At 42.3% G+C, this 19,748-nt stretch overlaps 1 protein-coding gene across 7 annotated transcripts in view; it reads right to left on the reverse strand.

The window, feature by feature from the left end:
* Positions 1–19,748, reverse strand: part of TAOK3 (TAO kinase 3) — a 243,625-nt gene that overhangs the window by 34,580 nt on the left and 189,297 nt on the right. For all 7 annotated transcript variants that reach the window (XM_056537203.1, XM_056537201.1, XM_056537204.1 and 4 more), the window contains one exon: positions 17,385–17,621. In XM_056537203.1, coding sequence (XP_056393178.1) covers positions 17,385–17,621 — 237 coding nt within the window. The remainder of the gene's footprint in view (positions 1–17,384; positions 17,622–19,748) is intronic.

Here is a 19,748-nt window from a genome sequence, read left to right on the forward strand (position 1 = left end):
TTCCTATGGGTCTGCTGGCGTGTTATGGCCCTGTTAGACATATTTCTGTGACACTTTACTCCTGTGCCTGGTTACCCGGAGCCTGGGTAACTGTCTTTTACCTTGTTATGTGGACCGGCGGGTCCTACCTTATTTGTTATGCAATTAATCCTTATGAGCCAATGTTTTTATATTTTTTCAATACTTCACAACAAAAACAGATTTGCCATAAAAAAGAGCAATGGTAGCATCAAGGTGATGATTTACTGGTGGCTGGGATTCTATACACAGCTTGTCTGGGTGTGAAAGCAAGTGGCCATGTCACAAAGTAAGTTGTGTGTTGGGGCCACACACTGTAGTTGTGACACAGATCTGACATTTAGAGCATATCCTGTAAATATATCAAACTTCGGTAGTTGGTATTAACCCTAATCAATCAGTAGAATGAGCCGGGACAAATGAGCTCTTAGTGCGTTCTCTCTTGTCAACAGGATGGTCTCATAAAGTAGATCTATGGCAAAGACATGCTCATATAGACAGAGAGCGCATGCTTCGCTCCCCACTTATTCAACTGCTCCATCGGAAGCTGAACACTCAGGGATATGCCAAAAGTTTTTAGGGCAGACACACGTTAAGATGTTCTGGTTGCAAAGAGAATCAAAAGAGTATGACTGTATAGCATTTCATGTTGTGTCCACTGTGCCCATTTTGCCATATGGGCCCCTGAAATCTCATATATGCTATACATAGTTATATTGGAGGAGATTTATCAAAACATATGCGGAGAAAAAGTTGACCAGTTGCCCATAGCAACCAATCAGATTGTTTCTTTCATTTTTATAGAGGCCTGTGAAAAATTAAAGAAGTGAACTGGTCAACTTTTCCTCTGGAGAGGTTTTGATAAATCTTACCCATTGTCCTTATCCAATTACCGTATATATATCTATAGTGAATTCCCCAACTGACAGTGCAAGACACAGTGATGATGTCAAGCCAGGCGAAATGTACGTTGGGGCAGGCAGCGTCAGCGCACCACATGGGTGAGAATATTGTAGTTGTGACTATTTAATAACATGTGAGTTTGCACAGATAGAGAGTCTTGGAACCACTTGGTTAGGATTAGGACTTTTGTCTTGGACACTCAGTGCACCTTATTTCAGTCATTTGTTTACAGCAAGATATTATCTACATATCCCCCTATGTATTTCTGTTATGATTAGCAGTATATATTTATTGGAACTTAGTGGTGTTTTGCTACGCTGCTCCTTGCATGTTTTTAAAGTTTCTAATTTCCCTGTATTTTAAAGTGATACAATAAAAGTGATTATTTCTGCAGTAGCTATTGCTCCCTCTTTCTTGTGTCCCACAGTGTTAAAATAGCCCAACAACCATAGACTGACCAGCAAGAACCGGATACACCAAAGAGACACTTTTGGCTGTAGTGAAAGACATTTAAATGGACACTGTCAGATACAAAAACTTTTTATATGTTGCAAATCTTGGCAAAACATTAAAGGGGTATTCCAGGCCAAATATCTCAACTGGCACTGGAAAGTTAAACAGATTTGTAAATTACTTCTATTAAAAAATCTTAATCCTTCCAATAGTTATTAGCTTCTGAAGTGGAGATGTTGTTTTCTGTCTAACTGCTCTCTGATGACTCGCGTCCCGGGAGCTGTGCAGATCCTATGGGGATATTCTCCCATCATTTACAGCTCCCGGGACGTGACATCATCATTGAGCAGTTAGACAGAAAACTTCAGAAGCTAATAACTATTGGAAGGATTAAGATTTTTTAATAGAAGTAATTTACAAATTTGTTTAACTTTCCGGAGCCAGTTGAATATATATAAAGGTTTTGCCTGGAATACCTCTTTAACCTTTCTAATATACTTCATAAGTATATAGCACTCCTCTGTGCTCTCTCCTGTCTGATAGTACTCCTCTGTGCTCTCTCCTGTCTGATAGCACTCCTCTGTGCTCTCTCCTGTCTGATAGCACTCCTCTGTGCTCTCTCCTGTCTGATAGTACTCCTCTGTGCTCTCTTCTGTCTGATAGCACTCCTCTGAGCTCTCTCCTGTCCTATTATATAGGAGAGAGCACAGAGGAGTTCTATCAGACAGAAGAGAACACAGAGGAGTACTATCAGACAGGAGAGAGCACAGAGAAGTACTATCAGATGGAAGAGAACACAGAGGAGTATTATCAGACAGGAGAGAGCACAGAGGAGTACTATTAGACAGGAAAGAGCACAGAGGAGTACTATCAGACAGCAGAGAGCACAGAGGAGTGCTTTCCCACCCTCACTTACTGGACTTTGTCCATGCCTCTGCTTCAGCTTGGACAAAGCCATGGTTTTATAAGGCATGATTTCTATAAAAAGGAAATAAAATTGTATAGTTCTATAGTATATTAGAAAGGTTAATGTTTTGGCAAGATGTACAACATATAAAAAGTTTTTGAATCAGACAGTGCCCATTTAAGCAATGCCCATTTACACAAGAAAATAGCAACCAGGTATTACAATTGGTACCACATTTTGAATTTTAATAGAAAGAAATGCTGCTAAATTTGAAACATTAAGCAAGTTTTTTGTCATAGTTGGTATACTTATTACTATATTTTAAAGCTGTCATATACATCAGATAAAAGTCTACAAAAAAAATAAAAAACTGTATAAACTGATTATCTATGGCGAATGTGGGGTGGGGTGGGGGGCCTCCTGACTGTCCCTCAATTACAGATTTTGGGTGAGTAAAGAATTGGGCAAGTTCCCATTTACATATTTAATGTCTATTTGATGTCTCTGTGTACTTGTCAGGGCTTGGGAAAAAGCTCAATTCCCTGTTTCTATACAATCAAAAAAATACACAAGTGTTCTGTTATCTCGCATACAGGGCTAGATACAAAGTAGTGCTCTAACAAGTACCGTAAATGCATGTTAGTTACCTCTTTAAAGCAGTTCTCTTACCAAACGTGCTTGGACCACATTTCCAAGTGGCAAATCCCCACTGATCCAATGGTGCTTGGTCCCTGCTGCTCACCACTTCCTGGTCTCTCTCTCTAACAATTAACTAAACAATAAGCCAATCACTGGCTGTTGCAAGTAACCGCTGTGGCCAATGATTGTTAAAATGTCCCCAGGAAGTGGATATGGATGGTGGGGATCTTGGTGTAACATTTCCTTCTAAGAAGGACAGAGCGCTACACTACCCTTTCAGTAGTACTTTTAAAGGAGTAGTCCAGTCCTGAAAAACGTATCTCCCGCAGGAAGGGGGAGTGTTGACCACCGCACAAAACTGCGGTGGACACGCCCCCTCAATATAACTCTATGGCAGAGCCATGGCGCTACCTTTGGCAATCTCCGTCTCTGCCGTAGTGCTGTATTGAGGGGGGGGGGGGTGTCGGCCGCTGCTTCACGCCATTGGGCCGTAGAGCCTTAGGATAGGGGATACGTTTTTCAGGACTGGACAACTCCTTTAACCCCTTAACGAAGCCGGACGTAAACGTATGACCTGGTGAGCTGGTACTTAACGCACCAGGACATACATTCACGTCCTATGCATAACCGTGAGAACAGTACTCGGGTCATGCGCGGCAAGTCCCAGTTGCTGATAGGAGCCAGGGACCCGGCGGCAATGGCTGACATCCGCGATCGCGGGGATGTCCGCTATTAACCCCTCATATGCCGTGATCAATACAGATCACGGCATCTGCAGCATCGCAGCCACTTAAAGGGATGACTGGATCGGCCGCAGCGCTGCCACGGCGATCCAATCATCCAGAACGGCAGACAAAGGTCCCCTCACCTGCCTCCGCTGCCTTCCACGTGTCTTCTGCTCTGGTCTGCGATCGAGCAGACCAGAGCAGAAGATGACAGATAATACTGTCCTATGCATAGCACTGAACAGTATTAGCAATCTAATGATTGCTATAAATAGCCCCTATGGGGACTATTATAGTGTAAAAATAAAATACCCTCCCCCCAATAAAAATGTAAATTGTCCCATTTTCCCTATTTCACCCCCAAAAAGTGTAAAAAAAAATATATATTTTATATACATATTTGGCATCCCCGTGTGCGTAAATATCAGAACTTTTAAAATAAAATGTTAATGATACCGTACAGTGAACGGCGTGAACGTAAAAAAAAAATAAATAAAAAAAAAATATATATATATATATAAAAAAGTCCAAAAATGTATTAAACGTTTTATATAAGCAAATATGGTATCAATAAACAGTACAGATCACGGCGCAAAAAAATGAGCCCTCATACCACCGATTATACGGAAAGTTGAAAAAGTTATAGGTCTTCAAAATAGGGGGATTTTAAAACGTACTAATTTGGTTAAAAAGTTTGCGATTTTTTCTTTAAGCGCAACAGTAAAGTATATTATCATGGGTACCATTTTAATCGCATTGACCCAAAAGAATAAAGAACACATGTCATTTTACCGTAAATTGTACGGCGTGAAAACGAAACCTTCCAAAATTTGCAAAATTGCGGCTTTTTAAATTTCCCCACACAAATAGTATTTTTTTTGTTGCACCATACATTTTATGGTAAAGTGAGTGATGGCATTACAACGGACAACTGGTCACATAAAAAAAACAAGCCCTCATACTAGTCTGTGGATGAAAATTTAAGAGTTATGATTTTTTGAAGGAGAGGAGGAAAAAACGAAAACTTAAAAATAAAATTAAGGGGTTAAAAGGGCCATTGAAAGGGAAGTGTAGTGCCATGTCCGCTTTAGAAGGAAATGTTACACCTAGATTTTTTTTCCCTGAATAGAGCTAGTTACTAAAAAAAAGATTTTCTTAACTGTTTCTAATTTCTAGTTGTACTTTTTTTTTCTTTAATTTTGTTGTGCATTCTTATGGGGGCTGCCATCTTGCCTGAGATGTTTTTAACAGCATTTAGTAATATGCTGTACAGAGGGACCCATAGACCATAATTAACATTCAGATGAATTGCTTACTCTGTCACTTTTTCAGAGCTCATTCTAAGGGCCATAGAACACTGAGAATTTCCACCCACAATTTCCACTTGAAAATTCAGGGTAATCCTCCCATTGCTGTTAATAGGACTCTGCAGCAGATTTCTGCTGTTGAATTTCACGTTTATTGTTAGTGGCACAATTCCGTGTGGACTGAACTGCAGTCAATGATGAATCCTTGCACCAGTCTGCGCCTTTAGGATGGCCATACACTAGAGAAGGACCTTTTCTGAATCCCTTTAGATATATACAGTGGGGCAAAAAAAAAGTATTTAGTCAGCCACCAATTGTGCAAGTTCTCTCACTTAAAAAGATTAGAGAGGCCTGTAATTTTCATCATAGGTATACCTCAACTATAAGAGACAAAATTTGGAGAGAAAAAAAAAATCTGAGTTTTAAAAAAAGTGTATTTGCAAATTATGGTGGAAAATCAGTATTTGGTCAATAACAAAAGTTCATCTCAATACTTTGTTATATACCCTTTGTTGGCAGTGACAGAGGTCAAATGTTTTCTTTAAGTCTTCACAAGGTTTTCACACACTGTTGCTGGTATTTTGGCCCATTCCTCCATGGAGATCTCCTCTAGAGCAGTGATGTTTTGGGGCTGCTGCTGGGCAACACGGACTTTCACATCCCTCCAAAGGTTTTCTAAGGGGTTGAGATCTGGAGACTGTCTAGGCCGCTCCAGGACCTTGAAATGCTTCTTACGAAGCCACTCCTTCGTTAACCGGGTGGTGTGTTTGGGATCATTGTCATGCTGAAAGACCCAGCCACATTTCATCCTCAATGCCCTTGCTGACGGAAGGAGGTTTTCACTCAAAATCTCATGATATATGGCCCCATTCATTCTTTCATTTACACGGATCAGTCGTCCTGGTCCCTTAGAAGAAAAACAGTCCCAAAACATGATGTTGCCACCTCCCATGCTTCACAGTAGGTATGGTGTTCAACTCCGCATTCTTTCTCCTCCAAACAGGACAAGTTAAGTTTTAACCAAAAAGTTCTACTTATCATCTGGTTTCATCTGACCATATGACATTCTCCCAATACTCTCCTGGATCATCCAAATGCTCTCTAGCAAACTTCAAACGGGCCCGGACATGTACTGGCTTAAGCAGGGGGACACGCCTGTCTCTCTGCAAGATTTGAGTCCCTGGCGGTGTAGTGTGTTACTGATGGCAGCCTTTGTTACTTTGGTCCCATCTCTGCAGGTCATTCATTTGGTCCCCCCCGTGTGGTTCTGGGACTTTTGCTCTCCGTTCTTGTGATCATTTTGACACCACAGGGTGAGATCTTGTGTGGATCCCCAGATCGAGGGAGATTATCAGTGGTCTTGTAGGTCTTCCATTTTCTAATAATTGATTTCTTTACACCAAGCTGCTTGTCTATTGAAGATTCAGTCTTCCCAGCTTGGTGCAGGTCTACAATTTTGTTTCTGGTGTTCTTCGACAGCTTGGCCTTAGTGGAGTTTGGAGTGTGACTGTTTCAACTTGTTATCAGTATAATAGACACCTGTCCATAACTTCAAACAGGTGCCATTAATACAGGTAACGAGTTAAGGACAGAGAAGACTCTTAAAGAAAAAGTTACAGGTCTGTGAGAGCTAGAAATCTTGCTTGTTTGTAGGTGACCAAATACACTGCTCAAAAAAATAGGTTGGTGCTAGTCCTATATCATGCGCATACACTGCTCAAAAATAAAGAACACTTAAACACCACAATGTAACTCCAAGTCAATCACTCTTGAGTGAAATCACACTGTCCACTCAGGAAGCTACATTGATTGACAACCAATTTAACATGCCGTTGTGCAAATGGAACAGACAACAGGTGGAAATTTTAGGCAATTAGCAAGACACTCCCAATTAAGGAGTGGTTCTGCAGGTGGTGACAGCAGACTACTTCTCAGTTCCTATGCTTCCTGGCTGATGTTTTGGTCACTCTAGTTGTAGCATGAGACAGAGTCTACAACCCACACAAGTGGCACTGGTATTGCAGCTCATACAGGATGGCACATCTATGCGAGCTATGGCAAGAAGGTTTGCTGTGTCTGTCGGCGTAGTATCCAGAGCATAGAGGTGCTACCAGGAGGTCAGTACATCAGGAGAAGTGGAGGAGGCTGCAGGAGGGCAACAACCCAGCAGCAGGACCGCTACCTCCATCTTTGTGCAAGGAGGAGTAGGAGGAGCACTGCCAGATGCCTCCCTCCAGCAGGCCACAAATGTAAATGTGTCCATTCAAATGGTCAGAACAGAATCCATGAGGGTGGTATTAGAGCCCGACATCCACAGTTGGAGGTTTTGCTTACAGCCCAACACCATGCAGGACATTTGGCATTTGAAAAGATTGGCAAATTCGCCACTGGTGCCCTGTGCTCTTCACAGATGAAAGCAGGTTCACACAGAGTCTGGAGACACCGTGGAGAAAGTTCTGCTGCCTGCAACATCCTCCAGCATGACTGGTTTGTTGTTGGATCAGTAATGGTGCAGGGTGGCATATCTATGTGCTTGCCAGGTAGCCTGACTGCCATTAGGTACCGAGATGAGATCCTCAGACCTCTTGTGAGACCATATGCAGGTGCGGTTGGCCCTGGGTTCCTTCTAATGAAAGACCTCATGTGGCTGGAGTGTGTCAGCAGTTTCTGCAAGAGGAAGGCATTGATGCTATGGACTGACCCGCCGTTCCCCAGACTTGAATCCGATTAAGCACATCTGGGACATCATGTCTCGCTCCATCCAACCACAGACTGTCCAGGAGTAGGCGGATGCTTTAGTCCAGATCTGGGAGGACTTCCCTCAGGAGACCATCCGCCACCTCATCAGGAGCATGCCCAGGCGTTGTAGGGAGGTCATACGGGCAGGTGGAGGCCACACACACTACTGAGCCTAATTTTGACTTGTTTTAAGGACATTACATCAAAGTTAGATCAGCCTGTAGTGTGGCTTTCCACTTTGATTTTGAGTGTGACTCCATAACCAGACCTCCATGGGTTGTTAAATTTGATTTCCATTGATAACTTGTGTAATTTTGTTGTCAGCACATTCAACTATGTAAAGACGAAAGTATTTCATATGATTAGTTCATTCATTCATTCAGATCTAGGATGTGTTAACTTAGTGTTGCCTTTATTTTTTTTGAGCAGTGTAATTATTTTCAACCATAATTTGCAAATAAAATCTTAAAAATATCAGACCAATGTGATTTTATGGATATTTTTTTCTCATTTGGTCTCTCATAGTTGAGGTATACCTATCATGAAAATTACAGACCTCTTATCTATTTAACAGGTACTGATGGATAGTGCGGCAGATGCCGATTCCTATGATCCCTACCTTGGCCGGATCCGCCCGGTCTCTTCGTCCGTAATCTTAGTTTTATTATACCTGGAAATCTGTCTGTAACTGGCATGGGCGGGGTTTCTGTAGCTTAACTTGCACTGACGTCAGCGCCGCCCGTCCGCAGTGCCGCCCGCTTATGAATATTCATCCCCCCCTCCAGTTAACAGCGGCGAAGAAAGGGAGAGCTGAAGGGAGGGGGGATGAATATTTATAAGCGGGCGGCACTGCGGACAGGCAGCACCGACGTCAGTGCCAGTCAAGCTACAGAAACCCCGCCCGTGCCAGTTACAGCCAGATTTCCAGGTATAATAAAACTAAGATTACGGGTGAACGGCCGGGCTGATCCAGTCAAGGTAAGGATTATAGGAATCAGCGTCTCCCGCACTCCATCAGTGTGGATAAAGCAGGAGCAAACATGTGACAGTTTTCCTTTAAGTACTGTACCTTGCAATGACATCACTTATTTTATAATATAACCTACAGCGAAACCAATAAAAAAAAATATTTGCGGCGTGAAAAAAAACCAAAAACACATTTTGTAAGTTTTGGGGGCTCCGGTTTCTACGCAATATTTAGTAAAAATGACACCTTATCTTTATTCTACACGTCCATATGGTTACAAGGATACCCAATATATATAGGTTTTATTTTATTTTAATACTTAAAAAAATTATAAACTACATGCACCAAAATTAGTATGTTTAAAATTGGCATCTTATTACCCCTATAAAACATTTTTATTTTTCCGTTTACAGGGCGGTATGTGGGCTCATTTTTTGCGCTGTCATCTGTAGTTATTATAGGTACTATTTTTGTTTTGATACGACTTTTTGATCGCTGTTTATTAATATTTTTATGTACGCCATCGACCGTGGGATTTAGCTAACCAAATAGTTTAATAGTTCGGAAATTTACGCACGCGGCGGTACCACATATGATTTTTTATTCTTTATTACATAATTTTGTTTTAAAAAAATGGGAAAAGGGGGTTGATTTAAACTTTTAATAGGGAAGGGGTTAATGAACTTTTATTTTAAAAAAAGTTACACTTTTTTTTTTAGCCCCCATAGGAGGCTACAACATGCACTCTTCCGACTGCATACACTGATCAATGCTATGCTATTGCAAAGCACTGATCAGTGTAACCGGCGCTCTGCTGCTCCTTCCTGCTGCGCAGGCATGGAGCAGTAGATCACCGATCAGACAACGGAGAGGCAGGTGAGGACCCTCCCGTCTTCCGGTAAGCAGATCGGGACATCACGATTTTGTCGCGATAGTCTCGATTAAGTCTGCTGAGCTGCCGGGATTCTTTTACTTTCGTTTTAGACACCGCAATCAACTGATTGCGGCATCTAAAGGGTTAATGCTGGGCATTGGCTCGATCAGCCGTGCCTGGCATTAGCCATGGGTCCTGGCTGCCCGTAGCAACTGGGACCTCCCGGGTTTAACCTGCTCTCTGCTGGTGAAAATGGTTTAAACCCAGTAAATAGGACCAGGGCATACAGGTACTTTCCAGAGCAGGAGAGGTTTGCTATGGGGATTTGCTCCTACTCTGGCCAGTTCCTGACATGGACAGAGGTGTCATCAGAGAGCGCTGTGGGCAGACAGAAAAGAACAACTCAACTTCCTCTGTAGTATACAGCAGCTGATAAGTACTGGAAGGGTTAATACTTTTTTATTAGAAGTATTTAACAAATCTGTTTAACTTTCTGGAGCTGGTTGATATGAAACATTTTTTTTCCCCACCAGAATACCCATTTAAGGATGTGCTCGAAAATGATGTATCGCTTGGTCCAGTTGCAGAGTTATAGCCTTTGTTGCTGGTAAGCTAATCCGGTAATTTCCACAATGGAGGTGGGAGACAGCTTTCTGAGCTTCCCTGCTGCCTTCCTCCATGCTCCCATATGCTCCCAAGTAGTATAGGGTTATTTTTGAATGTTCTATAGAGATCTGCAAGCAGTTCAGATTGTGTATTGGATGTGTGTGTTGTGGTTATGGTAGATTTTGACATCTTTAAAAGATTTTCATGGCATTCTTTATTGGGAACGTTAAAAGATATCTGCAGCAAAAAAAAAACTACTTATCCCCTATCCACAGGATAGGGGATAAGTGTTAGATCGCGGGGGGGTCCGACTGCTGGGACCCCCGCGATCTCCCTAACGGGGCCCCCGCATTGCAGCTCTACGTGAGCGGCTAATGCGCGTAGCGCCGACCTCTCTGAGGTCTACGGTACGCCCCCTCTACATGCAGTTCTGCACCTCTTAAAGTATACAATAGCAGCAAAGTGAAGGAGAAAATTTAAAATCTCCATTTTTTACACTAACATGTTCTTGTAAAGCCAGTTTTTTTTTTTTTTTTATAAGGGGTAAAAGGAGAAAATGCCCCCCAAATTGTGTAACCCAATTTCTCTCGAGTAAGGAAATACCTCATATGTGTACGTAAAACTCTCTGTAGGTGAACTAGAGGGCTCAGAAGCGAAGGAGCAACAATGGGATTTCTGAGTGAATTTTGCCGAAATTGTTTTTGGGGGGCATGTTGCATTTAGGAAGCCCCTATGGTACCAGTACAGCAAAGAAAAATAAATAAATAAATAACACATGGCATACTCTTTTGGAAACTACACCCATCAAGGCACGTAACACCCCACAGGTGTTTGAAACTTTTCGTTGAATTCGGATGTGTAAATGAAAATTATTTTTTCTTTCACCAACATGCATCCCCCCCCCCCCCCCCCCAATTTACCATTTTTACAAGAGGTAATAGGAGAAAATGCCCCCCAAAATGTGTAACCCCATTACTTCCGAGTATGGAAATACCCCATATGTGGATGTAAAGTGTTTTGCATGCACACTACAATGCTCAGAAGAGGAGGAATCACATTTGGGTTTTTGAAAGCAAATTTTGCCGAAATGGTTTTTGGGGGGCATGTCGCATTTAGGAAGCCCCTATGTTTCCATAACAGCAAAAAATCCACCGTTCTGGCACCATTGGGGCTTTGTAAACGCATGTGACCTTAAATTCCAGTCAAATTCTCTCTCCAAAAGCCCAATGGCACTCCTTCTCTTCTGAGCCTTGTAGTCCGCCAGCAGAGCACTTTACATCAATATATGGGGTATTTATATACTCAGAAGAAATGGTGCTTTTTTTTTGGGGGGGGGGGGGCTTTTTTTCTATTACCCCTTGTGAAAATGAAACATTTGGGATAACACCAGCATTTTAGTGAAAAAATTAAAAATTTAATTTTCAAAAAAAATTTGTCAAACACCTGTGGGGTGTTAAGGCTCACTATACCACTTGTTACGTTCCTTAACCCCTTAAGGACCGGGGGTTTTTCCGTTTTCGTTTTTTTTGCTACTTGCCTTTAAAAAATCATAACTCTTTCAATTTTGCACCTAAAAATCCATATGATGGCTTATTTTTTGTGCCACCAATTCTACTTTGTAATGACATCAGTCATTTTGCCCAAAAATCTACAGTGAAACGGAAAAAAAAAAAATCATTGTGCGACAAAATTGAAAAAAAAACACGCAGTTTTGTAACTTTTGGAGGCTTCCGTTTCTACGTAGTACATTTTTCGGTAAAAATGACACTTTATCTTTATTCTGTAGGTCCATACGATTAAAATGATACCCTACTTATATAGGTTTGATTTTGTCGGACTTCTGGAAAAAATCATAACTACATGCAGGAAAATTAATACGTTTAAAATTGTCATCTTCTGACCCCTATAACTTTTTTATTTTTCCCTTTATGGGGCGGTATGAGGGCTCATTTTTTGCGCCGTGATCTGAAGTTTTTAACGGTACAATTTTTGCATTGATAGGACTTATTGATCTTTTTATTCATTTTTAAATGATATAAAAAGTGACCAAAAATGCACTATTTTGGACTTTGGAATTTTTTTGCGTGCACGCCATTGACCGAGCGGTTTAATTAATGATATATTTTTATAATTCAGACATTTCCGCACGCGGTGATACCATATATGTTTATTTTTATTTACACTGTGTGTTTTTTTTTTTTATTGGAAAAGGGGGGTGATTCAAAATTTTAATAGGGGAGGGGTTAAATGATCTTTATTCACTTTTTTTTTTGCAGTGTTATAGGTTCCATAGGGACCTATAACACTGCACACACTGATCTTCATCATTGATCACTGGTTTCTCATAGGAAACCAGTGATCGATGATTCTGCCGCATGACTGCTCATGCCTGGATCTCAGGCACTGAGCAGTCATTCGGCGATCGGACAGCGAGGAGGCAGGTTGGGGCCCTCCCGCTGTCCTGTCAGCTGTTCGGGATGCCGCGATTAGCCGCGGCTATCCCGAACAGCCCGACTGAGCTAGCCGGCCACTTTCGATTTCACTTTTAGCCGCGCGGCTCAGCTCTGAGGGCGCGACTAAAGGGTTAATAGCGCGCGGCGCCGCAATCGGCACTGCGCGCTATTAGAGGCGGGTCCCGGCTTCACTATGACACCGGGCCCGCCGTGATATGATGCGGGGTTACTGTGTAACCCCGCGTTATATCAGGAGAGCAGGACCAAGGACGTACGGTACGTCCTTGGTCCTTAAGGGGTTAAGGGGTGTAGTTTCCAAAATGGGGTCACATGTGGGTATTTTTGTGTGTGTTTATGTCAGAACCGCTGTACCGCTCAGCCACCCCTGTGCAAATCACCTCAAATGTAAATGGTGCTCTCACTCCTGAGCCCTGCTGTGTGCCAGCAGAGCATTTTACGTCCACCTATGGGGTATTTCCATACTCAGGAGAAATTGCATTACAAATTTTGAGGGTCTTTTTTTCCTTTTACCTCTTGTGAATATAAAAAGTATGGGGCAACATCAGCATGTTAGTGAGAGAGCACCATGCGTATTTGAGGCCTAAATTAGGGATTTGCATAGGGGTATTCTACACCAGTGATTCCCAAACAGGGTGCCTCCAGCTGTTGCAAAACTCCCAGCATGCCTGTACAGTCAATGGCTGTCCGGCAATACTGGGAGTTGTTGTTTTGCAACAGCGGGAGGCTCAGTTTTGGAAACAGTGCCGTACCAGATGTTTTTCATTTTTATTGGGTGGACGTAACTGTGTAGGGGTATGTGTATATGTAGTGTTTTACCCTTTATTTTGTGTAGGTGTAGTGTAGTGTAGTGTTTTTAGGGTACATTCACACGGGCGGGAGTTAACAGCAAGTTTACCATTAGGAGTTTGAGCTTCAGCTGTTAAACTACAACTCCCAGCATGCAGTGACAGCAGAAGGGCATGCTGGGACTTGTAGTTATGCAACAACTGGAGGCATACTACTACAACTTCCAGCATGTCCTTCGGCTGTCGGTGCATGCTGGGGGTTGTAGTTATGCAACAGCTGGAGGCACACTGGTTGCAAAACACAGAGTTTGTTACCTAACTCAGTGTTTCCCAACCTGTGTGCCTCCAGCTGTTGCAAAACTACAACTTCCAGTATGTACGGTCTGTCAGTGCATGCTGGGAGTTATAGTTTAGCAACAGCTGGCGGCACACGGGTTAGGAAACACTGAGTTAGGAAACAGACTATGGCTAGCATTTATCATTGTCTTTAGACTGTTTTTTTTGTGTCTACAAAAGGCGCCTTTTTAGCACCTTTTGGTTTACACATTTCTGCTGATTTTGATCTTTAATCCACAGATTTTGGCAATACACATGATATGGAAGGGATTTTTTCACTGCGCCTTTTTGTGAAAAGGCGCAAAAAAAGGCGCAAAGCCACTGAAAAGTCTCTAAAGCTACACCAGCCTAGACTTAGCTTAGCTTTTTGGTGTATGTGAAGAGAGAAATTTCTGAAAATGTGACCTGCACAAAATTTATCAAATGCTGTGTGACCATTTAATAAATTTGGTGCTTCTACACATTATCAGCACACAAAAAAAGGTGTAGAAAAATGCTTCACTTACACCTACAATGATAAATGCCGGCCAATGTTTCCCAACCAGTGTGCCTCCAGTTGTTGCAAAACTACAACTCCCAGCATTCCCAGACAGCCAAAGGGCATGCTGGGAGTTGTAGTTTTGAAGCAAGTGGAGGAGAACATTTTGGAGACCACTGTGTAGTGGTATCCAAACTGTAGCCCTCCAGACTGCCCAGGGATGCTAGGAGTTGTAGTTTGGCAACATCTGAAGGGCCAGATGTTACAGAACTACAACTCCCAGCATTCCTGGACTGTCTGGGCATGCTGAGAGTTGTAGTTTTACAACATCTGGAAGAGCACAGACTGGAGACAACTGCACAGTGGTCTCGAAACTGTGGCCCTCCAGTAGTGGCAAAACTACTGCTCCCAGTATGCCCGGACAGCCAAAGGATGTCTGGGCATGCTGGGAAATGTAGTTTTCAAACTCCTAGAAGAGGCAATGAAAATCACTTTACTGCGATCTTCACTGCTGCCTCTGCATCCTCCTTGGTGTCCTGCACTTGCCTGCCGCTGCTGCCTCCTCCAACTGCCTGCCGCCGATCCCCGCTGCCATCGCCGGACCTGCGGTATGTTCCCACCGCAGCTCTCATCTTCCCCCTGCTCTGGAAGGGCAGAGGGGGGGGGTTGGCCCCGCTGATCCCCGCTGCCATCGCCGGACCTGCGGTATGTTCCCACCGCAGCTCTCATCTTTCCCCTGCTCTGGGAAGGGCAGAGGGGGGGGGGGGGGGGGGTTGGCCCCGCTGAGACACTGCGATTGGTCCACAGGGACCAATCACAATGATCGCTGACCAGGACCATCCACAGATGGTTCTGGGGGGCTTGCAGAAGTTGTCTCCTGCTGGTAACAGCAGGACTTCTGTCTGTTTGTCAAACCGTGCAATGCTGCGCATCGCCGGGTTAACTGAATTAACTTACATAAACGTCATGATGCGCGAACTACCAGCATGACATGACGTTTATATAAGTCATTCTGTGGGAAGGTGTTAACAGAGACTTAAACATATTAAAATTTTACCTGGCTGCTGTGGTCATGAGAAATTAATGCGGAGACACTTAATGGAGTACTGCTTAGGGAGTTACAGTGATCTAGGTGAATAACATTAGGGTGGAGTCACACATGGCATGAAAATACATTACTTGATGCTTTACAGTACATCCATAGCAAAATATGCCATCAGAATTAATGCTGCAGATTTTTTGGTGTACATGCAGATTTAACAAGTATGTATAACAGACTTTTTTCCCCCTAAATTAGGACTACATCCATTGTGTAAATTTCCACAGCAGCAACATTACAGCGACAGGAATTGAGTATGTATTAAGTGTGGGGAAGGAAGGGGAGATCAGAGAGGATTTAAAGGGGTGCTGCAGGGAGATCACGGGGGGGGGGGGATGATTTGGGATGTCTTTGGCCAGATAACCCCTTTAATATGTTGGATGTTATAGATCGAGTATTTAAAGTTTAGTTTAAGAAGATAATAGAGGAAACAAGAGCATTCCAGTTTTACAAAAACCAAGTTTAAAATATAGGGACAACATGGTGGCAAACATGGAAGACTGTCAGTCCACTGTTATAATGGACTATCCAGGAATTTACAAATTCTTGGTAATCCTGGTACAGTTATTACAAGGTGGGTCATATACAGATTCTTAACTGACAGGGCTAAAAAGCAAAACCAGCAAAAGACAATGTGGTTGTAGAGATCAGGCAGTGTCCTTTTAAAAGGAAAACTGTCAGCCTGTTCACCCACACTAAACCTAATACACTGGGTTATAGTGTGGGTGAACAGGAGTCCAAAAAGTGGTCACTTACTTAAAGCGTTACTGTTGTTCGAAACAACTTTTTTCCATTTAATACTTCCTTAAAATCTAAGCATTGGTCATTTTATTAACTTATTTTTTGTGTATTTGCACCATATAGCTTTAAATAGCTGCTTTAGGGTTATAAAAAAAACATGCACTTTGCTTACAAAGCTGTAAAAAAAAATCTTATTTTTAGGAAAAAATTTAGGTTTTGTCATGCATGGCTGCATTACAGTTATATAGAGCATGCATTTAGACAGTGGGTTTTGCAAATGTAAAAATGTTTGTGCAGAACTCATGGCAGGAGAGGGGGGGAGCAGAGGAGCTCATCGTGCTCCAGGGGAAACACCCCCAGCCTCTGACAGAAATGCAAAAGACTAAGAAAGACTGAGCACAGGAAAACATAGATCAAAAGGTATTTCACATATTAACACATGCATATTATTATTCATACAGGTCTTAGGGCACATTACTACACTGATTTAAGCTTTTTTTTTTTTTTTTACTAATGACAGTAATGCTTTAACTATGTCCAGTAGGTCATGAGATATGCCACCCAGAAGATCCTCTGCTTACTTCAGTGAATCGCACGCAGGGGGTGGGGCTTTGTGTCTCCACTTCACTAGGATGTGGAGTCACAGATAATGAATGTAAATTGAGCCTGTGAAGCCCTGCCCCCTGTGTGCAATTTACTAATTTCAGCAGAGGATCTTCTGGGGGACATATCTCAGGACCTACTGGACATATTTAAGTAAGTAACCCCTCGGACTCCTGGTCACTTACACTATAACCTAGTGTATTGGGTTTAGGGTGGATGAACAGGCTGACCGTTTTCCTTTAAAGTGCAACTGTCACTTTAAAATACCCCTTAAAAATATTCTCACTATAAAAGCTGTGTATATGTGCAATGCAGCCATAACTTTGGCTGCTTCTATGCTTTTATAAAGCAAAAATTAACTTTTTTAGATAGTCAGCAAGACATGGCCAGAGATCTGCAATTCCCCAGGGCCACCCTGCCTCTCTCCTCTTTGTCTCCACTTTGTCTTGCGGCGCATGCGCAGAGGATCAGTGTGTCAATCACACAATTCCAATTGTCAGACAGACAGTCGGAGAGGCATGGTTAGGGGTCCACACTTTCCTGGGGCCACCACGCAGAAAGGTATGGTTGCATTACACATGTACACAGCTTTTACATACTGAGCATAACTTTAAAAGGGATATTTTCAGGTGTCCGTTGTGCTTAAAAGACAATATCTACCTAATTTTAAACAGAACAAAACATTGTAAATGCATATGTAACATGTTCATGACAAAAAGGTTACCCATACCTCTTTATCCATGCCTACGATTTGCCTCTTGGAAAGCTTTTCCAGCTCGATGGACGCGTTGTTGGCATGAGTCTCCACCTCCTTCTGCAGCTTAAGGCGGTGCTCGTCCATCTCAGCCTTCAGCTTATTCTCCAGGGCGATCAGCTGCTTCTGGTGCTGGCGCCGCATCCGCTTATATCCTGACATCTGTTCCCGCAACTCGTTCTCCTGCTCATGCTCATGGATCTGCCTTGTAACCTATGAACAGAACCAGATTCGCAACCTTTTAGAATTCTAAAAAGGTTAAAACTTTATAAAAATAAAAACAATTGCAGCTCTGGGATTAGTATCTCCTCAAAAATGGAAGGGAAACAGAGGAATGGTATAGATTGTACATATAGAGGACTTCAAAATCAGAACCAAACCAGAAACAGTACAAGTGTCAGCAAAACAAAGTCTGGAAAATTATACATTCATATATACGCATAACAATAGTGTTTTTTTGAAGACAAGAAAAGTGTAACAACGACAATGTCAACCATCAAAAACAGAACCCTTCAAAAATCTGTTTTGTAGAATGAACAATTACTAAAGGCCACTGTATTGCGCCACAATATCGAGTTCACACAAACTCTCTCTAAAATGCCAAACACGTATTAACTATGCTTTTTATTATTTTAGCACGTGATCACCTGAAGCACAAAGCCAACAAACACAGACTAATCTATATCATATATATATATATATATATATATATATATATATATATCTCAATGTGTGTGTATATGTGTGTGTGTATGTATGTACCAGCATCACTTCCAAATGGCTAAAGATATTAACATGAAACTTGGCACACATGTAATTAATGTCAACATCCTATACAAAAATAGGATAGGTAATTTAACCCTTAGCCACCCCTATTTGCAAGGGTCGGGGTTTTTGTTTAATGTCCCATACAAGTCTATGGGAAATATATGTTACGGCATAACTTCCAAACAGTTGGAGAAATTGCGATAATACTTGGTCACATGTTACTTATGTAATAAGTAAAATTAACCCTAATTTACCCCCTTGTATGGGACTTGAAACAAAAACTTCATCCTTCACATAAGTATATGGGATTTCTGGTAACTTACTCCACAAACTCTGCATCTCCTGGTGAGCGAGTCATACCGGCTTGCAAGCCACACCCTCCATGCATGCCACGCCCCATACCACAAAGACATGCCCACCCTTTATGCCACACCCCATCTTCATCAAAACTCAGCCCTACCTGAAGACAGGATATGAGGATAAGAAATGGGGATTAGATATGAGGATGGGAAATGAGGTCGGAATATGAGGTCGGGATATGGGGACGGGTAGTGCTGGGCGATACACTGCTTCATACCGAATAGCAGTATGTTTTTCTGTACGGTATGAATTTTTCCCTATACAGCAATACCAGTCGGGCCCTTCCCCCCTCGAATGAATGAATTATCAGCCACAGTGCGCTGGGGAACTAACACAGGAGTTGTCCTGCTTTTCCTCCTCCCCACCGAATGAATGAACCGATCAGCCGAAGCGCTGTCCCCACATCGGGGGACTAATCATGTTACGGCAGGCGCTGAACTCCTTTTCCTCCTGTGAGCCGTGGCGCTGGAAATGATGTTGTGGGCCTAGGCGCAGGACGGAGAATGGAAGCTGTCAGCTCTTATTGGGGTTGGGATAAGAGAGGGGAATATGGGGCCAGGATTTGAGTACAGCATATGAGGACAAAAGCTTCCTCTTTTGTTGCTTTTCCTCCCCCCACAAGGATTAGATAGGAAAAACCAGGCAGCGCCCGGTACTTAGCTAGTCTATATTAATAAATATGTTACATCATCACTGTAGGAAATTTTACTTGCATTAAAATGAACTAAATACCTAAAATGACAACATTGTGTTAATTGTTATCTGTGAAAATATGAAATATCAGAATTCACAATTTACCTATACCCAATCTAGCAGTATTTCAGCCTATAAACAATTTCTAGCTAGTAGTAGGGTTGATATCAACTTGACTTAATATCTTCTACAGTAGTACATAAACTCAGGCCAAAACAAAGATACCAGCTCCAGACTTCCATACCAATAAAAACACAAAATATGTAACCACTGCATCATTCTGCATTTTTTGTTTGCATGGATGATGTCAAATTTACAGGCAACCATATTGCATTATGTGAAAACTAAAACACAACATGTGGCTAAAGAAACAACATTGCTGTACTCTGTGGCTAGAGGAGCGACCAGCTCTTTTTCACTCTCAGGGGTGATCAAACTTTCCTCATCCACATAGAAATAACATGCAAATAGGGTTTAAGATGCATGCTTGCAGGGGAATGTCTATTTTAGAAGGCTGCA

The sequence above is a fragment of the Hyla sarda genome, chromosome 1, assembly GCF_029499605.1.
Source record: "Hyla sarda isolate aHylSar1 chromosome 1, aHylSar1.hap1, whole genome shotgun sequence".
NCBI classification, from domain to species: Eukaryota; Metazoa; Chordata; class Amphibia; order Anura; family Hylidae; genus Hyla; species Hyla sarda.